This window comes from Cygnus atratus, chromosome 22 (assembly GCF_013377495.2).
Source record: "Cygnus atratus isolate AKBS03 ecotype Queensland, Australia chromosome 22, CAtr_DNAZoo_HiC_assembly, whole genome shotgun sequence".
Classification (NCBI taxonomy): domain Eukaryota; kingdom Metazoa; phylum Chordata; class Aves; order Anseriformes; family Anatidae; genus Cygnus; species Cygnus atratus.
The window spans coordinates 7,422,579-7,439,219 of NC_066383.1; the positions used below are offsets into that span (position 1 = coordinate 7,422,579).

The 16,641-nt window shown below is 55.1% G+C and overlaps 1 protein-coding gene across 2 annotated transcripts in view; it reads left to right on the plus strand.

Annotated features, from left to right (window-relative positions):
- Nucleotides 1-804: 804 nt before the first annotated feature.
- The window catches only part of ZBTB16 (zinc finger and BTB domain containing 16), a 91,977-nt gene continuing 76,140 nt past the window's right edge, over nucleotides 805-16,641 (plus strand). The window contains exons 1-2 of one of the 2 annotated variants that reach the window (XM_035555561.2): nucleotides 805-966; nucleotides 1,611-2,927. In XM_035555561.2, coding sequence (XP_035411454.1) covers nucleotides 1,681-2,927 — 1,247 coding nt within the window. In that variant the 5' untranslated portion in view covers nucleotides 805-966; nucleotides 1,611-1,680. Of the gene's footprint in view, nucleotides 967-1,606; nucleotides 2,928-16,641 lie in introns of both variants that reach the window. The other variant, XM_035555562.2, reaches the window with a different exon arrangement.

Here is a 16,641-nt window from a genome sequence, read left to right on the forward strand (position 1 = left end):
CCGGCCGCTCGGGGCGGGCGTCTGCCGGGACAGACCGAGTCCCGGCCCGGTGTGCGCGCAGCCGAAAGCTGGCGCTGAGCCCCCGGCTCGTCTTTTTGTTGCCGTCCCCACCTCTTCGATTCAGCCCAGGCATTAATCTCCTTTAGCGCTCGCTGCCGAGGGGCCGGGCTTGCACAGCGCGCAGTTTATTAACGGAGGAGGCGGCGGGCGCGGGGCCGCTTCCTCGGGCGTGCTTTTGTTCCCAGCGGTTTGCCCCGAGGCGGGGATTCCCCGGCGGGTGGGTGCGGGTCCCGGCCGGGGAGGCGGCCCCGCGGGGCCGTCGGGGGGCGGGCAGCCCCCGCCCGCGGCGCAGCGCTGCGAGCTGGGACGCTCCGGGAGCGGCGCTGCGCCCGGGGCCGGGCTGGGCTCGGCGGGGCGGCCGGCCGGTGCCCCCCCCCGCCCCGGCGTGCCGGGGCAGCCCCGGGGGCCGGCGCCGCTCGCCGCCGCCGGCTCCGGTTCATTGGCTCCCCGCGGCCGCCGGCTCCTCCATGTTTGTTGTTGGCAGGGCCGGCGGAGCCAAGCGCTGTCCAGCAGCCGCGGCCCCGCGCCGGTCTCGCCCGCGCCCCGGGTCGCCGCCGGGCGCCGGGGCTGCCTCGCTGCAAGGTGCCCCCCACGGGCGGGGCGGCCCCGCGGCGGGGCCGGGGCCGGTGGCCCCGAGGGAGCGGGCGGCGGCGCCCGCGGAGCGGCGCGCGGGGCCGCGGAGGATGCGCGGGGCCCCCGTCGGGGCGGGCCGGGGCGGGGCCGGGGGGGCGGCGGCGCCAGCAGTCAAGATGGTGCGGGCGGCGGCGTCGGGGGTGGGGGCGGCCTGACGTGGGCGCGGGGCGGCCCGTGGGCCGGCGCCGCGGTGATTTGCTGCGCGGCGCGGCGAGCGGCGGCGGCGGCGATGAGAGCGGGCAGTGCGAACTGCCGGAGCAGCCGCCGGCCGCCGTGAGTGCGGGCGGCGGGCGGGCGGGTGGGCGCGGGGCTCCCCCGGCCTCTTCTTCCCTCTCCTCCTCCTTCCCCCTTCCTCATCCCCGCCCCGCGCTCTCCGGCGCTCGCCGCTCCCCGCCGCGCTCCGGTGCCGGGGGTCGGTGCCGGTGCCGTGCCCGTGCCGGCCGCGGAGGACTCGCGGCGCGGCGCTGCGCGGCGGCTGCCGCCGTGCACCTGATGAATATTTGATGCCCTGCGGAGCTGCGCATCAAAAACTCGCGGCACCGCGCCGGGACCGAAGCCCCCGGGCGGGACGGGGCGGCCGCTGCTGCCCGCTGTGCCGAGCCGAGCCGTGCCGCGCTGTGCGGCTCGGCGGCTGCTGCCGGCGGCTCCGCGCACCGGCGATGCGCAGCCGAGGCTGTCGCCTTCCTCCCCGGGCAGCACCGGCGGGGCCGCGGCTCCTCGCCGTCCCGGGGCGGCCCCGTCCGTGCCGCCGGCCCCGAGCGGAGCGCACAAACTTTTCGGTGCATCGTGACTCGCCACCGAGCTCCGGCTAACCTCCCTCTCCTTCTCTCCTCCCCCGTCCCTCCTCTTTTTTTTTTTTTTTTTCCTTCTCCTCTCCCCCCCCCCCCCCCCCCCCCGTCTTTTGTTTTCGCAGATAGTCGGCACACAAAGCTGGTCCCAGATTTGAGCGACAACAAGGCACCCTAATGAGCGGACCTCGGGATCGCTATGGATTTGACTAAGATGGGCATGATACAGCTCCAGAACCCCTGCCACCCCACGGGGCTGCTGCACAAAGCCAACCAGATGCGCCTGGCGGGGACGCTGTGCGACGTGGTCATTATGGTGGACAGCCAGGAGTTCCACGCTCACAGGACAGTGTTGGCTTGCACTAGTAAAATGTTTGAGATCCTCTTCCACCGCAACAGTCAGCATTACACCCTGGACTTCCTTTCACCAAAGACTTTCCAGCAGATACTGGAGTATGCTTACACTGCCACCCTCCAGGCAAAGGTTGAAGACTTGGATGACCTGCTCTATGCAGCTGAGATTCTAGAAATAGAGTATCTAGAAGAGCAGTGCCTGAAGATCTTGGAGACCATCCAGGCATCCGACGAAAACGATGCCGAAGTCACCATGACGGACGGAGGTGCCGAGGAAGAGGAGGACAGGAAATCGAGGTACATCAAGGGTCTGTTCATCTCCAAGCATTCCAGCGAGGAGAGCGGCTACGCCAGCGTGGCCGGTCAGAGCATGCCAGGACCCATGGTGGAGCAAAGCCCGTCCGTCTCCACTTCCTTCAGCCTCTCCGCCATGAGCCCCACCAAGGCGGCGGTGGACAGCCTGATGACCATCGGGCAGTCACTGCTGCAAGGTGCCTTGCAGCAGAACGCCCCTGAGGACTCGCACGCCGCCAGCAGCCGCCACCCTGGCCTTGCTGAAGTCAAAACTGAAGTGATGCAGGTGGAAGATGCCTCCAGCCATGAGAGCCCCCGGACGGCAGAGTCCAGCGCTTCCAGTGGGGAGAAGTCCGATGACAAGAGCAAGGAGGGCCCTGGCACCCCGACCCGCAGCAGCGTTATCACGAGTGCCCGTGAACTGCACTATGTCCGCGACGAGAGCACAGAGCAGCCTCCTGAGGCCGGCCAGGGGCTGCCGCTGGGGCCGGAGCAGTCCACAGCTGCGAGCGAGAAACCCCTGGGTGTCTACTCTGTGCTACCAAACCACAAAACTGACTCTATGCTTGGCATGCCACCCTCCATGCCATCAGCCCTTCACATGCAGCCAGCCCTTGCCGTGTCCATGGACTTCAGCGCTTACGGAGGGCTCCTGCCCCAAGGCTTTATTCAGAGGGAGCTGTTCAGTAAGCTTGGGGAGTTGGCAGCTGGCATGAAAACGGAGAGCAGAGCTGTGGGCGAGCAGTGCAGCGTGTGTGGGGCAGAGCTGCCGGACAACGAGACCGTCGAACAGCACAGGTGAGTCTTCGCAGCGTCCAGCACCGCGTGTCTGTTTGGTCGCTTGTTTCGCTATTGCTGGGGTGTTACACCCCGTTTAAAAACACGTTGTTTCTTACTGTGTTTTATTCTTGAGCCAAATGTAATGGTTGGGCATGATCCTGATAGTGGATTTTGATTTTTGACTGGATGTCACGCACCCCGGTGCAAAGGGCTGGTGCAAAGTTCCTGCTGCGTCCCCAAAAATGGGATGTGGAGCAGCATGCATGCTACCAGCCCCGTGTGCAGGGTCAGCTGTTGTAACTTTTTCAGGGCTGGCAGCTATACCAGAAGCTTCCTTCCAGCAAGTGCTGGGTGGGGAGCATAGCCCAGAAGAGGCTTGAGGTATGGGTGTTTCTTGCTAGCACAAACCCCCCCTGGTTTCCCTGGCCAGGGTCTGCAGAGCGTCTTAGGGTTGCTGCTGTTTGAGTTTAAGGATCTGTGTGCATACAGCTGCCTGTGGGCAGCACACCGTAGGGTCAGGCAGCTCTGTCCTACCCTCTGCCGAGAGCCTCCTGTGCAAGTAGCTGGTGCCTCTGTGCGGGACTTGTTTCTGCAGGGGAGAGAGACCTGCTGGGTTCTCATATCCCCCTATAACGATGACGTTTGGGATTGCTGGGTTTCGCAGCTTGCTAAGCCTGCATTTTTACACCGTCTTTGTGATGCTGCTCAGCCTCACAGGTCATGAAATATTTGCACTTTGCCCAAAGTAACATGTAGGTCAGGCTGGGATTGTTGTGTCGCTGGGGTGAGCCCAGAGGACTTGTGCTGCGACAGACCCGCGAGTCCGTCCCTGCAGCGAGGGGTTCAGCATTTAACCTTCAGCTAGGGTAGCTGCAGGTCTGCTTTTGGGGCTCCCCTAGCTCAGGGGACCGTGGTGCTCACACCAATCCCCACACCTTGGGGGACTGCGGGGCAGTAGCATGTGGGCTGCTATCGGCACGTGAGTTCAGAGCTCCCGTGCTTACTGCCTCCTGTTTGTGGGAGAGGGACCAGAACTTGCTCTCAGGTTCAGCCAGGGGTAGGGTCACGGTGCTTGTGCACCGAAGCCAGCGCAGCACCGTGTGGGCAAAGCCCCTGGCACCGGCCCTGCCTCAGCGGGCGCAGCACAGCACTGGCTGGAAGTGTGGCCGCAGCCCTGCCTGGGGACGGCAGTGCCGGCTGGTGCGGCAGCCCCGCAGCGAGGCTTGGATAAATGCTGCCAGAGCTCCCAGCAGCGTCCCTGAAGTGCCCAAACTGAGCATCTTCTCAGAATTTTAATGGATCAACAAGTTAATTAGTCCTGACGTGCATAATGTGCTGCTGAGGCTGTGCATACACAGGGACGGTGTCAGTGCCCGTGGGAGCTGCTGGCAGCGTCTGGTCCTGCCCGCACGCTCGCTGTCTGCAGTGGCCACCCCACGTGCTGTGGGGTGACCCACGGCCAGCACTGGGCTGCAGGGCAGCAGCCACTGACTCAGCCACCGCCTCTCGGCTGCAGGGTGGCAGTGGCCGCGCCGTGGCTCTCAGCCCTGCGGAGGTTTGTCAGCTCTCAGCATCACGTCTCGGTGTAGCTGGTGACTTGGAGCCGCTGCGTGTGCTGCCGTGCAGACCCCGCTGACAGCACCCCTCCCTGCTCAGGCGGGTCCCTCCTGCTTTGTGCACCCGTGCAGAAGGTTCCTGCTTTGTTCCCCTGTATTGCGAGTGGGAGAGCTGGGGTTTGTGTTTGCTAACCCTGCAAGGGGCAAATCCTGTCAGCCCAAAGCTTTTTCCCTGGTCAGAGATGTGGCCGTGCTTGCCGTAGGGTGATGCAGGCTGAACGTCACTGGGGGAGAGCTGCAGTGAACACTCAATGAGAATTTTAACGTGGCTTTCTGCCATAGTCTCCAGCATCCTCCTTTCTCCCCCCGAGGGCGAGAGTAGCAACTGATGCCCCTGCGCGTGCTGCTGAAACATCTGACAGGCTGCGAGAGGGTGGCGGTCTGAGCTTGTGCCGGGGCTGCTCCTGCCGCTGCTCAGTGGTCTCCCCCCGAGGCAGGGCTGGCCGCAAGGCTGGCTCCTTGCTGCTCGCCCGAGCGATTTGGAGATGAGGGAGAGCAGCCCGGCCTGCTGAAGGAAGGAGTGTGCGTCTCAAGCTGCCTTCCTGGGTTGGGAGGGTCCATTTTGACAACTGTAGCTACAATTGTAGCTTATTTCTTCGTTATTCATGATCTTTATCAACTTCAGTATTCGTTGCGCTCTGATGAGGTCTTGGTTTGCTAAAAACGTAGCCTTGAAGGCAACTGTTTAAGCTAGTGCCAAACTTCATTTGTGTGTTCTTACTTTCAGGCTGCATATATGTGCAATCACCTTGCGCTGATAAACTTTTCAGAGCAATTCAAATCCTTTGAGCCATTTTTAAACTGATTTGTAAGACGGTCCACGTTGAAAGGTATTGGGCAACAGTCAAATGAACTTTTAAAAAAAAAGAAGCCTAAATCCAAGGCAGTTTGTGTGTAGACAAGGTCTCATGTGGCTTTTTTATAGTGTTTGCTTTCTAATACATGGTGAAAATTACCATTTCGAGAGGATTTGTGGGATCCTATTGTATTTATGGAGCTGTTAAACAGCATCCACACTCTACCGGGTTCTATAACGCTCTGCTGGAGCAGTTCTGCTGGTGGTGGCAGCTGCACCATGCTGCCTCCTCTTCACTCCTGAACCCGATGTGGGATAGGGTTGGATGCAGTGGTCTGGGATGGCCTCCCTTGGCACTGACCAGTAGAAAACTGCAGGTCTCAGCAGCCTGAGCCAGCATCTGCTGCCACCCAGACTGGCGGATCCAGTGCCTGGTGGGGAGGGCTCTAGGGAGACCACCTGCAGCCTGTGCCGAGGTCCTGGTTCTGCAGCTGTCACTTAAAAACCCATCGCAGCCTGAGCTCGGGGGGAGGCCAGCTGCGGGCTCACGTCAGGGTCAGGATATGCTGGAGGGACCACAGCGTCACCCATGGAGTCGCTGCTTTGGTTGACCCGTTCCTGTTGTGCATCTGTTGGGGCAGTTTTGCCCTGCCCTGAGCACGGAGGTGCCAGGAGCATCCTCATTCCCAGCTGTGGCTGCAGCCGGACCTCCCTTGCTTCGCTTTGCTCACCCAGGCTGCTGCCCAGGTGTGCTCCCCCAGCACTGCTCCGGGCAGAGCCAAGGCTTTGGCAGCAGGGTGTCCCTGGCTGAATGAGTATTTCTGCCTGCCCCTCCTCTGTGGTTTTGTGTGTTTAGTTTTGTTCAAAACCCGTGCTTTCAAGGCTTTCAAGTGATCTGAGCAAGCGGGGCAAAGGCAGCTGCTCGGGAAGGGCACCTTCAGTGCTGCTGGCACCACAGGGTGCTCAGCTTCCCAGTCTGATGGCTTCTGAGTGCCAGCAAGTCCCAGCAGTGAGAGTAAGAGACCAAACCACTCTTTCTGTAAGGAGTGCACTTAATGAGCCAAGAGGATCCCAACATGTACAGTGTCTGTTTACGTTATACAAGTGAGTGAATGCATATGGCGTGTATGTTTGTTTACACACACACATGCCTATATACGTATAAATATATATGTTTATAGTCTCAGAGCCTTCTGAGTGTTGCTCCCATCTTCATTAGTATGGGAAACGCGTGCGCACAGGAAAACAGACAGCAGAGCGTGAAGCAGCCTTTCCGCCGAGCTCTTGGGAGTGCCCAGGCTGGGGTGCAGCGGGGCGCTGGGCCGGGTGCTGGGCAGGCACCCACCCACCCGCTGCTCCCTGCTCAGAGCGAGGGGGGGCCACGGGGAGCTGGGGTGTGAGCACAACATGGGGCCCCCCCCGCCTCCTGCCGCAGCGCAGGGCAGTGAGCCCGGGCCTCGTGGCGCGAGCCTACGCACCCACTGGCCGCGGTCCTCATGTCCCTGCCGAAGCGCCGCTGTTGGGAAGCCGTCGGCCGCTTGGCGGTCCGTTTTTCTTCTTACTGAGCTTATGATTTTGACTAATTGAGTGTGTATTGAGTTGGTGACTCTTTAATTTTTTTTTTTATAGAAGATTTCCTTCTAGGTTCAGTAAAGTTCAAACTTAATCTAATGTTAGTATTGATTGTCGCCTCTAATTGCAGACAAAAAAGCTATAGTTCAGTGGCCCTTTTCCGGTTTGTTTGTATGAAGAAAAATCTCGAGTTCTGAAGCGAGGGCTGTGCTGAGCTGCTGCCTAAGTGTGGAGTGATTTTTCATCATGAAGTTAAACGCATTAAAACTTTATAAAATGTGTGTTTTGTTTTTTATTTTTAATGTTGAAAGCAGCCGAGAAAGCTGTAGGTGGAGTTGTGATTCAGTGAAGCCCACAAGAGGCATGGTGCTCCCTTTTTCCTTTGGTGTGTTGTCCTTCACCCCCACTGTGGAAGGATTTGAAGGGCAAAGCATCCAAACCCACGGTCCTGTCTGGAGAGTCACCTTAGCAATGCCGTGCTCTGGCAGCATTTTACGCGTCTTTCTGTGACGTGGAGATGCTTAGCTGAAAAATGGAAGCTCTATGTGAACATCGTCGTGAGACAGGTTGTGACTGGCACCAGATGAAATACTTAGTGTGGCTTTGGCTGGAAGGTTCTTGTTCTTGCTGTCCTTAAATCTGCCTCGGTGGATGCTTTTGTTACTGCCTATCTTGGGAAGCCTCTCTTCAAATCTCCATGTCTGATTTTTGCAAGAGCTAGAAAGTTTTATGGTTGAGCTGTCAACTACCAGACGTCCTCTGGTGGATTACTTTGAGGGTAGGAATAAGGAGGCTTACTCTTTCACTTTGGCTGCTGGCTGGTCACAATACCCCAAACTTCAGACCTTTGCCCTATTTCCCCACTTCTGAAGAGCAGAGGGAAGGCAGCTCTGCCTGTCTGGTGCCAGGAGGAAGCTGAGCTCAGCACCCTGCAAAGCAGGGTCTACCATGTCCGCCTAGGTCCCCAAAACACACGAGCCCTTCTGAAAATACAGATGCAAGTCTTGAGCCACTTGATGTTGTGCAGCAAACCAGAACAAACCTTACCAAAGACCCAGGTTTGAAAGGGCCTGTCGGCTGCTGCTTGTATGCATAGCTGGGGCCACAGCCCGCGGGCTGGGTGCGTGCTGCCTGGGGGCCTGGGAACCAGCTCTGGTGCCAGCCCCAAACACTGCCGCGAGGGAAAACCACTGCTTGCCATGGGCTGCATCCGGTGTGTGATGGCTGGCAGGTCAATTCCTGTGGCGTGTAGCTTGTTGATCTGTCTGCATGGAGCTGCAGCATTAGTACCGTAGCAAATCTTAAGTAGCTGCACAGGGAAATACTACTGCTTTTGGCTCCTTCTCTGCCACCCTCACCTCCATTTGTCTTCGAGTGGATTAGCTGAGCATTGTAATACTAATGCCATTAGGCACATTGGCACTGCTCAACATGTCACAGTGAGAAACAGATGCAGTATACCATTAAAGCAATAAACGTGATAAATCAGATCCCAAGTGCTTTGTGAGATGTTATTAGTGTTAATTTTGGTAGCCTGATACAGTAGTTGTTTTTTATTTTTATTTTAAGCATTCAGCAATTTCTGTTGCACTAAGCTCAGCTGCAATAGAAACTAAAAAAAAAAAAAAGGAAAAAAGGAATAAATAATAATAAATAATAATAATAATAAAAAAACAGCAGCCCCCCAAGCTCTGCCCATGATTATTTCCAGAGTTTGAAGACAACTTGGCAGCTCTTGTTTCTTGCTGATGGGCCTTATTAGTGGCACCTGGCATCATAACCGGTTAATGGAAACCAGCGTTCCCCCACTGCGTGGCCGCTGACAAGTAGCTCTGTCAGTGCGGGTCTGCCATGCGAGGAAGCTCTTATTAGCTTTATGGGCAGGGGGACTTGCCCCGCTCAGGAAATGAATGTTGCAGCCAAGGTCCGCGGCGCTGACCCCGAGCGTGTAACCTGTGAGTGCCAGCCGAGACCCCGCGCAGGATGCTTGGGATTTCGGGCTTTCTCTGGTTCTTGTCATAAGGAAAGAGGGAATACATTGTGGTATGTTGCAGCCTTGAACTTTTGATTTATTCGGCGGGAGACTTAACCATTTCCATACATGGCTTGAAGCATGGAGGTGGAACAGCTCTCTTTGGCTTCAGCGTTATTCAGTCAATTATCACGCATCTTTTTGGTGGTGCGATGATCCCTTTTAAAGCAGAAGTCTGAAATTCCAATCAGAAAAGAACGGGTTTGGTTTTCCCCTTGCCCAGTGATGGTTTTTGCAGCTCTCCTGGCTGCCAGCCCAGGCTCGCGGTGGTGATGATGCCGGGGCAGTGCACGGGGAGGCAGGAACCTGCACGGGGCCGGCGTGCATGATGGCTCCTCAGGGAGGTGGGGAGGGAACCTGCTCCTTGTTTTTGCCTCCTCTTGTTTCGATGGTGAAGGCTCGTGTGCCCTCTTTTTACCTGTGTTTTCCTCATGGCTTCTGTAAGGCAGAGCCCGCAGGGGCAGCAGAGGGGTTTCCACGTGAGCGATTTACGTGGGGCTGAGGATGCTGCGTGTCACCCAACCTGAGCTCAGCGCCGCTTGTCTGGTTGTTATTTTTTTTCCTGAAAGCGTGCTTTTCACTTGAGATCATCTATGGCAGTTCAATAAGCGTTACGGAGTCCTTTCAGTTCTTGTTATAACTTGCGAAGTGGTATTTGTTAAAATGGCACTTATTGATTTCATAGAGGAATCCTGAGAGAGAATGTGCTGTTTCAGGGGTGAAAGTATCAAATCTTTTTTTCCCCTTCATGTGTAGAAATGCTGCAAGGCAGCACAGTCAGTTTGTAACGGGCTATCTGTGCAGCCTTATCTGCTTCTACACGATATCGGCTGTTTCCTTACCCTGCTGCATATATCTGTTTTTCTTCTGTATAGTAAAATGATCTGCATTTTCCTTTTTGCTCATAATTAGCAAGAATTTTCTTCTACTTCTTCCCTCCCCCCCCCCTTGACAGCTTCAAGAGAGACTTTAAATGAGTAATTACTAAATATTTCCCGGCAGCCAAACACGGGGCCATGGCATCTCCTGTTGCAAAAGTGAAAAATATTTCTGTTTGCAGTTAATTTTAGTGGCAGGCAGATCATGTTAACTGGGTGTAATTGCTTCCAGATATGGCAGAGGGTTTTGTGTGTTAGGATGAAGGGTCTGGTAAGTGCTCACTTCCTGTGTAAATTAGCCTATTCCATTCATTCTTTCTTTCTGGGCAGCCCTGGATTGTGTCATTCTTCTTGCAATTTTTTTCTCTGGCCTGGTGTTAGGCAGCTAAGTGCTTTATAGTAGGTTTAATTCTTCGTTTGGCATCAGTCCCGCCTTTACCTTAGCAGGCGAGGCAGTGTCCAGATGCGTGGGCTGGGGTTTGAATGTCTGTCCCCGCTCCTCAGCCTTTTCTCTTGCAACAAAGCCCAGCGCAGCGTCCCGCTGCCTCCTCCGCAGGGCTTCGAGCAGCGGCGTGTCATCTCCCAAATATCCGCACCGCTGGCCAGAATTACTTTTCGAATTGAGGAAGCGTGGCTGCGGCAGAGGATGCACACAGGCGCCTTAGAGAAATCGCCTTCGAGCAAGATTTTCAAACGTGCATCACGGTCTGTGCAAACCACACAGCCGATAAGCGATAACAGTCCTGCGCGCATGAGTGCTAGCAAAACACTGCCGCTCGCTTTGAGCCAAAAAGCTGCTCTTTTGGGTGCTGCCTCCACTAGGCATGATCGGGCTGCAAGCGCCACTGCTGTTGTTTTTTTTGTTGTTGTTGTTGGTTTTTTTTTTTTTGGTTCTGTATGGCTGACCAGAAAAAGTTAAACATGCGAGAGGTGCAGAGTCCGCAGGCTGGCCTCATTTCATGCAGCGTTACCGGCTGTGGTGTTTTCATTTGAAGTGCTTGTTTGAAGGCTGAACATCACAGGTCTTGCTGCTCTTTCTGGAGGTTTGTTTTCTCTCCAGCTACAGCAAAGACTAGGAATTGAAAAATAACCATTGGACAGATAGGCAGCGAAATACGGAGTACATGAATGTACAAGAAATTAAGACAGAAGGATTCGCATCACATGAGGAATAGAGAAAGCTTTATGCATCGTTTTGAATGAGCGAATGCAAATAAGGCAGGCACAGTCTGAGTGTGGAAGGGTTAGATACCCTGAATTTGGGCTTGTGAACTCGAGTACTTTCCGTTGATTTGTGACACCTATTTCTACTCTAAGGCTTGAGCCTGATTGTAAAGACCTGTTTGGGGCATTCAGAAATGTTGCATATTTATTCACTCCAGATAATCTTTATCTACGCTGAAGTATTTCTGAAAGGGTTGTTATCATTTTTGAGCACTAGTTTGCGTTGGCAATGTTTTGGATAACTTCCGCAGCTTATGTGCAAAGTAACAGATACCTCTACGGGGATAATAAATGCTGCTTGACCACTAGCTTTCTCAGATCAAGATATAAATTTTTTTCTTCTCTTTGAGAATGTTGCCCACCAGCTCTGTCATTTTCCACCTGAAGAGTGGTGTGAAGGCAGTTGGAATAAAACCAGGGTGCAGAGAAGGGTGGTAGGACTGATCCTGTCAGGCCCAGCCTGTGTGCTCTGGATGGCAGCCAGTGCAGTCTATATCATTTTCGCTGTAGTGTTCTTAACTGATTTTAAGTGGATTATGGTTGGATACATGTCCCACTGTGCTAGTTTAGTTTTCCATTGACCTTCGTAATCTTGTTGCTGTTTTATTGGCATGTTGTTTAATAAACAAGCCTGCAATATGCAATTTAGAAAATATTTCTCTATTTAGGCAAAAGTGGCATAATGTGTATTTAGTGCAACTAGAACTGCTTGCAATAAATCCCTGTTAAATGCAGTGCTTTGTTACCTGTGTCAGCACGGGAGATGTTGTTTGTCTGTGTATCAGCTCAGCCGATAACCCCATGCTCTGTTCAGCTCTGCACAAGGACCGGGTTGCTTGATGAGCGCGGGTTTCACGCGCAGATGGGTGCCGGGGGGGATGTGCAGTGGCCGGGCCCGGCAGAGCTGCTCAGGAGGGGCTGGGGGCTCCGCAGGGCGCCCCGGGGCACCGGTTGTGCGTGAGGTGACGCCGGGCAGCGTGGCGTGGTAGGAGCAGGGCGCCTCTGCTCCTGCGGGTGACCTACAAAGCAGTCAGAAATCGAAGGAGTGGAAAAACAAAAAGAAACTAAAAAACCCTGAAACCCCAAACACCAGGGCATTTCCATTACCTGCTTACTCAGAAGGACGGAAGGAGAGCAAGTAAGTGGCTGGAGCCAGTGCCAAGGCAGGCACGTGGGCCCTTGCCGGCCGTGCTGTTGTGCTAGCAGACACAGCGGTGTTTGCAGCAAGCAGAAAGTGACCTGCCACCAGAACGTCCGTGTGGCTCCTGGCTGCCATGGGGCACCCTGTCCCGGGGGCTCATCCTTCCCGCTGCAGGGCTGCGGGCCCTGGGAAGGCTAAAAACATGTTTTCCCATTGACTTGGTGAGGACTTGTGTTGATTTGTAATTTCTTCAGGCATTCTAAAATGTACAATCTAATTTCCTTTGTGTGAATTAGAATATATATATATATATACACACACACACACACAAAAATATGTAACTACTGCCTATCACTTGATTTTGTTTTAAGATCTGTGTGTACATACTGTACTGTAACAGCATGTGTGTTCTGTTTGCATATCCAGTGCTACTGTTGAAATTGTTTTTATGTTCTTGCCACCAAGTCTGGGGACACAGTGCTGGCAGTGGACTCAGTGTGCTTTGCCCCTTGTCACCTTCCCTCATTCTTTTCTCTGTGCATTATTTATAGTAAATTATATTAGAAAGGAGTGTTAAAGAGGAAGTGTGATTCATCCTCCTTGAAACCATTGATGACATAAGTAAAGGCAAAGTGCTTACTATGTGTTTTTTATTATGGTATTTAAGGACAGGTTGTACTAATTTCGTAGTGTACAGAGTAAACCTGTGAACATTATGAATCTAAGAAATTAGATTTAACCACAGCGCATACCACACGTTAAAAAAATTCAACGAAAACCCACACGGACTTCTTGGAAGTGTGCACATGTGAAAGTACAAGGCTTTCAGGACAGCTACTGGCTTTCCAGATTTTACTCCGTACCGCTGGCTTTCAGTCGGCTGGGCTAAGGCTTCTCATGGGTTTGCTGGGACTTGCTCTGGCGTGGAAGCGGGGAAGGTGACGACCTCGTGAGTCTTGCCTTGCTTTCCAGGGCTGCCCTAGTGTGGGATGAATGCGAAGCTGATGAGCATCAGTCCTGTGTCACTGTTGATACCTGATGCTCTCACCTGTTGCAAGTTACAAAATTTGGGAATGCACAGTTTCTGAATTCCCTCCTCTGCTTTCTCATTATATCATTAACGTGCTTGGGTTTATCACAGGTCTTGCAGGAGATGCTCTGGTTGTGCATCTGTTCTGGCAAACAGGGGCAAAGCCTGTGAAAAGCTAGCAAGTGGGGTGCTCTCAGCATCCTCACAGAGAGGAGATGCTTGGTGCAGGGCAGCTCTGTGGCAGGGGCCGTGCCAGGGGAAGAGGGACAACCCCACACCATGCATGGCCACTGCTTACGGCCTTTGATCTGGTGGCAGATCTCGCGATGAAAGTTGCTTGGCCGTGCTCCCCTTCCTGCCTTCAGCATTGCCATGTTTTCAGTATTCGCTATCGGTGTCAAAAGACGGCATTCAAAGCAAAGACGTGCCACAAGCCCCCACCCCCAAATGGCTCTCAGATCACCCGTGGAGGCTCGCCACCTCGCCGAACCGCACAGCTCGCTGCTGGCGGCACAGAGCAGCTCGTGCCGGTGCCGGGTATCTTATCTCGGGCTGGGCACGGGCTGCGGTCGCCGCGTGCAGCACAGGGCGCAGGGCCCGGCTGTGTGATAAGGCAGCAGGCGTTGTGTGCCGCTGCCTGGTGGTCTGCTCGCTGCCGCCCCTCGCGCCCCGGCACGTCGCGGGCAGCGGTGCAGGTTCTCCGTCCCCTCGGCCCGTTTCTGCGAAAAGATGAAGCATTCAGAACTCAAACCCTCTTTACCTTTCTATTTGTCTCTCTGCTATTTTTACCAGTAATGCAGTGACTTCCTCTTTTCTTTCTTCCTTCCTCCTTTTCTTAGAATATATCCAAAGTGCCGAGAGGAGGCAAGACAGCACTTCTGCGAAGGAGAGGGGCCACGTGGCTGCTAGGGGGGCTGGTGGTGCACAAAGCCACGTCAGTGCATGGCAGTGTGAGCTTCTGGGGTGCTGCCAGGGAGCAGCAGGAGCAAGTGACGGAGGCTTTGCTGCCACCCGTGGCACTGGGAGCCTGGCCCTGGGCTGTACAGCCAGCAGGAGCCCCGCTTCCCTCCTAAAGGGATCTTTTCCAGGAAAATTTTAACTTGGATCAAAACCTTTCCCGTGGGGAAATAAGTGAAAACTTGCTCTTATTTTTAAGCAGAAACCTATTTTTGCTTCCTGGATCCCTGCCTCTTTCTTCTTTAAAGAGCAGGGGGCCGGGATGGGCGGGGGGTTCTCATTTTGACATGCTGTCCCCAGGCATTTTGGTTCATTTGAACTCAGGTGAAGGGTGGTTTCTCGCTGATTTCTGGGGTTTCTGTGCTTTGTGTTTTCTGGGGCGGAGGGAAGGGTGGCTCCTCGGGCAGGGGCAGTGCGGTCGCAGCCCGGTGGGAACTGGGGCACCCCTGGCTCCCAACCTGCACCCTCACTGAGTCAGCAGCACGGGGCTGCCCCGGCCCTGCCCGGCGCTGGGGCAGGGGCACGGGATTTAAGGATGCAGAGGCAGTCACTGGTATTGATTTTTGGCTTATCTGACCCTTTAGCTAGAGGCGGCTCTTCCCTCAGCGTCTAACCAAATGTAACTTAAAGCAACAAAGAAATGTATATCATCCTTCCCATGCGTTAATTAGGGCTGGCCAGTGCATTATTTAGTGGGGTGGGAGTTGCTGTGGGCTGCCCCGAAGAGGGTGCTGAGAGTGTCAGGGACGTGCATGGGGAGAGGGCTCCAGGGGTGCTGTGCCGTGGCCAGTGCTCCATGCAAGCGAGGCTGAGAGCACTGGCCAGCGGCCATGTCCAGCTCTGGAGCTGGCTCCTGCTCCGACCTCGTGTTTCGAAGGGGGACCTGTCCAGCTGAGCGCTGCGTCTCGGTGCAGGACGCGGTCGAGGGGGACCAGCTTTCCTGTCCCCACGCTGGGAGGACGGGCACTGCCCAGCCCCGCCACGGGCAGCTGCGCAGCATCCTCCACCCACTGGAGGTGGAAAACAGCTCCCTAATTAGCACCTTTGTTGCTAAGTGAATGGAGCTGCCGTGCGTGGCGAGCTTCCCGATAGTGATACTTGTGTCAGAGAGGGGGTCATAAAAAGCGCACACAATGCCTCATTGTGCAGCCGTAGGTATTAATGCACCGCAGCCTGTTTGCTCGCCTCGTGACAATGGTCAGGTAACGTGGGCCAAGGACAAGAGGCAAATGCAGTTTGTTTTTCTCTCCTCCTCCCCCTCCTTCGTTTGCTTGGATGTTTAGTGCTACCCACAAATGCAGTTGGTGGGGACTGATAAGAATCACTGACCTAAAGCAAGTAATGGAGACTTTCTTCCTGCCAAAATTAAAAAACAAAAACACCCACGTTGTATTGTGTTTATAGAGCAGGGCTGTGTCTTGCAGGCTCAGTGTGCCCTGCCGTTGGTCCTGGCTTGCTGAAATTTCTCTCGTGTAGGCTATGAGTAGGTTGGTTGGTTTTTTTGTTTGCCTTTTTTTTTTTGCATCTTCAGTGTGCATGGCCATGGCCCCGTGCATTTCCCACCGTGTGTGAAGTCAGCTGTTAAATGTCTGCTCTGCTGCCAGCAACTGCCCGCAGGGCCCGGCACAGCTCCACAGCACTCGGCTGTGCAGGTCCAGTCCCCGGTGTGAGACCGCAGCGAACAGGCTCCTGTCCTGTGCGGTGCTGGGACTGCAGGGAAGGGCCTGGTGCAGTGTCAGGGTTGCCGGGCTCTCTTACGGATGGGCCGTTGGTGGAGCGTTGTCTTTTTTGGCTGCTTTTCTATCCATTAGCTCTGCGATAAATTAGGCCGTGGCTGGCATCTCCTCACTCTTTAAATAAATTTGCCTTTGGAAAGTACCTGCTACGTTGTGATGGAGCTGTATTGAAAAGAATCGAACAAAATGCCTGGACAGCGCCAATTCCCCCCCACCCCTCCTCTTGAATACAGGTATTTTAAAGGCAGAAAGTGGCATTAGATGGAGGCCTGGCAGGGCAGGTTTTGGTTAAATGTCACTTCTGGAGCTGAATCTCCTAAAACAGGAGCTATCGATGGTAAACCCAGGCTGGCCTCGCGTTCAGCTGCACCATGCAGCGGGCGGCCGTGCCGGTGCCCGTGCTGCTGCCACTCGCCCTGCACGCAGCCAGCGTTGCGAGCCCTGCGTGTGGGTGCTGTGCTTGGGCACAGCAACGACAAAGTGAGAGGCCAGGCAGAAACAAGTAGACAAAGAACAGCTAGACGCAGCAAGGTGTCCCCAGAGCTTTATGCAGGTCCTGTGTCAGCTGCAGCTCCTGCCTTTTGGGACAGCACCATCTCTGAGCCAAGCCCTAGTCCTCCCGTGATGTCCCTGAACCCCTCTGTGTGATGACAAGCCCTGGGTCCCCCTCGCAATGTCCTGGGACCCCATCCAGTGACCTGGGTTCCCACACGGTGCCGAGCCCTGGTCGCTCCGTGATGCTGTGGACAT